The sequence below is a fragment of the Anopheles bellator genome, unplaced genomic scaffold, assembly GCF_943735745.2.
Source record: "Anopheles bellator unplaced genomic scaffold, idAnoBellAS_SP24_06.2 scaffold00514_ctg1, whole genome shotgun sequence".
Taxonomy (NCBI): Eukaryota; Metazoa; Arthropoda; class Insecta; order Diptera; family Culicidae; genus Anopheles; species Anopheles bellator.
The window spans coordinates 447-5,963 of record NW_026684639.1 but is presented as its reverse complement, the minus strand read 5'-3'; the positions used below and the strand labels follow the sequence as shown (position 1 = coordinate 5,963).

The 5,517-nt window shown below is 42.8% G+C and overlaps 1 protein-coding gene and 1 long non-coding RNA gene across 2 annotated transcripts; one reads left to right on the top strand and one right to left on the bottom strand.

The window, feature by feature from the left end:
• Window positions 1–4: 4 nt before the first annotated feature.
• On the bottom strand, window positions 5–1,222 carry LOC131214317 (uncharacterized; the record flags this gene model as incomplete). The annotated part of the gene is made up of 2 exons (XM_058208699.1): window positions 1,056–1,222; window positions 5–979 (listed from the first exon to the last, which is right to left on the bottom strand). Coding segments are annotated over exons 1-2 (1,074 nt in total), but the record flags the coding sequence as incomplete, so codon positions are not given.
• Window positions 1,223–1,302: 80 nt separating this feature from the next.
• On the top strand, window positions 1,303–1,732 carry LOC131214316 (uncharacterized). The gene is made up of 2 exons (XR_009157021.1): window positions 1,303–1,413; window positions 1,493–1,732. It is a non-coding gene; the product is annotated as an uncharacterized LOC131214316 (long non-coding RNA).
• The last annotated feature ends 3,785 nt before the right edge of the window (window positions 1,733–5,517 follow it).

The window sequence follows — 5,517 nt, the reverse complement described above, 5'->3', positions numbered from 1 at the left end:
ACTGTAGATTCGTCAGCTCCAACACGTGCAGAAAAAGCGATCGGGAAAACTTCACATCTAGCAAGGTTAATCTGGTCAGTGATGCTGGGCTGAAAAGACACACGGCCCGGAACGCTTTCATCGTGATAATCGTGTACTGAAGTTCTACCTCCTCCAGCAGGGGCATACTCTTGATGAACCGTTCGGCCGACATATCATCGACGTCTGTATTTGGTTCACACGTGTTGTTGTCGCCGCACAGTTTCATAGTCAGCTGGCGCAACAGCGGAAATGGGTACGTGAATGTTTGCTCGATCGTACGCGGAAAATAAAACGTCACATCAAGCCGTTCAAGCTGCGTGCTGACGGCCCTCATGGCGTTTAGATCCCAGTCGTTGGTGATTTCGTGGATAAAGTACTTCAAACTCGGCATTTCGAGTCGGTACGGTCCGTTCGTGATGTACGTTTGCAGGGTGAGCGCGGTGACGCTCGGGTGCCTGATGACCCACTCCGGGTCGCTGTCCTGCACGTCCCAATCGTAGCCTGGTGGCCGAAGTTCGAATATGAGTTCGTTAAGATTCTTCAACATCACCAACCGCTCGCCGATGTGCTCACGGGCCCGATCGAACGTAGTCGTAAAGCTGATCGATTTCACCTGAAGGTCGCCCGAGAACAGGAAGTCCTCGACCGAGGTGTTCGCAGCAGTGACAATCGGGCAGTCCACATCGCTCGGATTATCGTAAAGCACTTCGCGAAAGCGTCGAAATTCGTGTGTGAAGAATTCTTGTATCGCACCGCAATCGAACATCAAACAGTTCAAGCACGTACTCATCCGTTTACGATCGAATTGATTGATCGGCAACCCAAAGCAGTGGCTCAAGATCATCTTCATTCGTCGCAGGTATGGCTTAGTCCGAAAGATACCATACCACCGCTGACATACCTCGGCGCACTGCTTCTGCTGTTTGAAGGGCAGCAAGTTGAAGATGTGGCACAGGATCTGGATAGCCGGGAAAGTAGAACATTGAGCTTAGTCCATTATTGAAAACCGCGAGTGAAAAACCCGCACGGCATACCTCTTCTGGGAGCAAGTGAATGTAGCATTCATCGGAAGGTTCTGCCTCGGCCACTGGACTATCCGTCCTCTTTCGTTTCGATGGGCCAGGTTCACACATTTTTACTTTACACCAAACAAGAAACAATCCCGCGCCAAACTGATGGACTTCGTCGGTGGGCCCTACGGTGATCCGCAAAGCTTGTGTCATTGGTGCTGGTTTGGCAACACTGTATCATGATCGTTTAATAAAGAATGAGTTCTGCTCACTTCTGAACTGCGCGCCAATCCAACAGAAATTATCGTATTATCGTGGGACTTGGGAGAGTAGGGACTTTGGCACAGAGCCTTCCGGTGAATCCAATAGCGATGTTTGGACGGTAACAGCGCGTCAATCCGACACAACTAAATGTATACTCTCGTGTAATGATTCAATATATTAATTGATAATTTTTTCAGATGCTCTTCGGTATGCCTTCTCATGGAGCCTTCTCATCATGCACGATGGAGCAGCGAACGATAAAGTGGACAACGCAGCGGAACATGGAAAACGGCGACGTAGTGCTTAACGTACACGAACATGTCAACGAGCGTAGTGAAAAAGGCTTGGCGGAAGCAAAGCAAAAATTAAACAGTTGTAGAAAGATTGTTGAGTTGGAATAGTGAATAAATGCAACAATTTTGTTTACAACAGCTGAACGATTTGACAGTTCATTGAACGTGTGTATGGAATGAGAGGAAGAAAGAATAAAAATATAGGGAAACCTCTCACGTCTCACGTCTCACTTTACCGGTATAAGCCCAAGAATACCGGTATAACGTAGCTCATTCCATAAAATCATACCGGCCCGAACAAAAAAGGTCACTCATTTTGTCCATACTGAGACGAAATATCTGAGAGCCGATTCTTTTCTCAGCAAAGGCCAAAAAGAGAGCGCAACGGCGAACGGCTTTTTTGTCTCTGTCACGCTAATGTAGCATACTCCAAAGCATAATGGGGGGGCTACATGAGGTGTTCCGTAATGATTTTGACATTAACGATTAATGCCAAAATGTTTACGCCTCGGCCAAAACATATACGTTTTGACAGCGCCGCAGCAGTTTAGCATTAATCATTAATGTCAAAATCATTACGTTACGCTTGATGTAGCCCCGCAGTAATGTCCCACTCCAACGTCAAACAGTTAAAAATTTTCAGTTTCATGCAGAAGCGCAGAAGGTACGACGTAAACAAATCGACGACGCATCATTGGAGTAAAAATAATGTTTAATAGTGAATTTAAAGCTGTTGCTTATTTCGGTAAGTAAATTTAAGCATCGGGAAGCATTTTTCTATAAGTATTTACTTATAAAACGTGAGAGTGCACCGCATCTGTTTACATTTGCAGCCGACCATGAAATGGAACAAAGTGTCATCCTGCTACTGAATGCCAACAACGCAGCAGACGATTACGATGGAGCGGACAATCGAAAGCGACAACGCAGTGCTAAACAATTGCCAAAAACAGTGCCAAACAGAAAAGTGAAGCAATTGTTCAAAACCCGTTATTGTAAAAAACTGAATAAATGCAACACTTTGTTTACAACAGCTGAACGATTTGACAGTTCATTGAGCGGGTGTATGGAATGAGAGGAAGAAAGAATAAACATATATGGGAAACGTCTCTGAGACGCTCTCTGTCTGGCCTTTTACGAGAAGGAAATGAAATCACGCGTTTGTGTTGGGAGGGAGGGGGGCTAATTTTGCTTGGTCAGAGGAGACGCTGCATTAGCGAGAAAGAGAAGGCAATAGTTGTTGGCAGTTGCGCGCTCTGTCTGCCTCGTCTCAGTATTAAAAAAACAATTGTTACTTCATTGTGACGCGGTCGGAATATGTACAACGCCTCGTCCACAGTGTGAGTTTTCTCTACAGATTTGATCTACAGGTTGATATGCTAGCGTCCACCCTAGCAGCTTTTCAGCTACAATTTCGTCGAAAAATCCGATGTGGACAGTCTCGGTAGAGTCCGTTACGGTTACGGCGGTTCCTTCTTCATTATCGAAGAAAATGAGACGATGATATCGCCAGACTCAAAATCCGCACCAAACAGTCACTCGTTGCGTTGGTGCGTTGTCTTCCCTTGCACGACGTGTGGGTTTTCCGAACCCCAAAAACAACAATTATGTTTATTAACATAGCCACGATTAATATTAACAAGATGATAACCGGTAAATGCAAGATGTACTCCGGACGAGACTTTTGGGTTAATACTATCGCCGTTGAGGGGACTGTTGTTTTAGTTCATTGTTCTCTTTATCTTTTAGTTCACCACTCCAGTGTTCAGTTCCTCCCCGCTGCCGTACTTACAAAAAGCCTATTCTAAATGGAGAAATGCAACTAGTAACTTTTCGATCTTTTCCTTCCGTTTCCTTTTCTTATTTGTGGTGACTGCAATCCTATTTGTTCACAGCTTCCGCTTTTTATTCTAGTCACCACATTATTAGATCGTTACGGTACGAATGTTAGGGTTTGGTTTTTGGCTTTTTTCACGTAGAAAACTTTTCGTCGGCCCTTTTTCTTCTTTCGTTTTATAGAGACTTTGAGCTGTAATCGCCTAAAATTCGGATCTAAAATTTCGTCGGCCCTGATTGAAACACTTCTGTAGCATTAATTTTGATGTCCGTCATATCATTCCCTTCACCTGCACAGACTACAATTTACGTGTTCTACAACCCAAACAAAAGTAGCAGAAACGTAAAATAAAAACTAAAACAAACATGAAACAAAATATTCATGTTTCAACCCAACGCTAGGGCCAATTATAGGAATTCTAATGCCGAATCATACCATCTGTAGATAATGGTTTTGCAGCACCAATACCGTTCCTGATCCAGTAAAACTGACAACATGTCATCAACATTTCATGTGTTCCAACTCAAATATCCTTTAGATGTTTTCATGATGGTTTTCAAAATGTGAAAAAAACAAATCAACGTATTGTAACAGAATATGGAATGCTTATGCAAATCTTCGTAAAGTTAAGAAATCACCAGCTGCATGGAAGGTTAGCATGTACCTTAAAAGGAAATAAGCAGAGCATAACAGTGACCGTGGGTTTATTCTTTTCCATAAAGCACGGGTTTGAAAGAAAGCCGTTCTTTTGATCTTAAGCTACTTACTATCCCTCTTGTTACTATTTACAAGCACTCACACGTTCGTGTGTTTTTCTAAAAATAGCCTGTCTTTGGCAGCGCCATGATGGGAAGATCAGTAATTTGCAAGGGTGGAACCGAACTAACATTTATTCTTTACTGTCTTCTGTCTGATTATGAGGCGACAACTTGATACATGGCATGGTACTAATCACTCTACACACATCTTACAGAATCTGTCGGTACAAAAAACCTACCAGACGTGGTAAAAATAAAGAATTACGAAAGATGTAAGCAATGAATAGGACGATAGTGTTACTTTGGAATGATAAAAATATGATTACAAATCGAGAAACAATTTGAGAAGGACAAAAGTCTCGTTAAGAAAGCTCATAGTACAATTTATACTCTGTACTACATCATTTAAAGCCGCTCCTCTTCTTATTTCGATTGCAATAGATACTGCTTATGTTTATATCCAATTACAAGGTCTTTGATTATCCTTAAAACGCTTCGCTAACACAATCTGTCGGTTCATACGTTACTCTACGGTTTTTCTCAGCAATTCTAAAGCAATGGCAGAAAAAGCTGAACTAATTAGATAATGTTAGTGCTCTTGCAAAATGTAAAAATCGAAAAACGAGGAATTATAATCATTTTCGCAGATCCTTCGAAATCTGTTTTCTGCGATGGCCGAAACATATCGTTGTGCAAAGAGTAAGGTCTGTGCCATGGTGCTATGGTGTTGAGCAGCAGCGTCATTCAATTTACTCTTAAATTTGTTTTGTATTGCACGCCAGCGAAACAAAATTTAAAAACAAACAACAAATTTCGCATTATGATTGCGTGGGTTTGAGCGATGCGTTTGTTGGCAATGTGGCGGAGCGTTGTACGTTGACGGTCGAAGTAGGCTTGTAGTTCGAACGCGTAGATTGGCTTCACATAGAGATGAAAAAAAAGTTGTATATAAATAATAAGGAAAACGTAAACTGCAAAAACATGCGTATCTAACACGAACAGTCACAAAATACCAAAAGACAAAATGCCTATTAGGAAAATTGAAATTGACGTTTGAAGGTTTAAGGTGAAGATGAACCTTCGGAGCACAACCTACTGAAACAGGCAACACTACACACACATATACAGACTACCTTGGTGACACCTTCGTAGAATCACCGGCGCCAACTACAGCGTATTCCTCTCTCTTATCTCTATCGAACGCCACCAGTGAGCCATTTCTAGCATACTTGAGAGTGCCACCGCCTTGCAATCTTTGTATAGGACCAGAACTCCCGGAAAGAACTCCTTAAGTCTGCCCTCGAAGTAACGAAGCGGGTCGACACCCTGCGGGT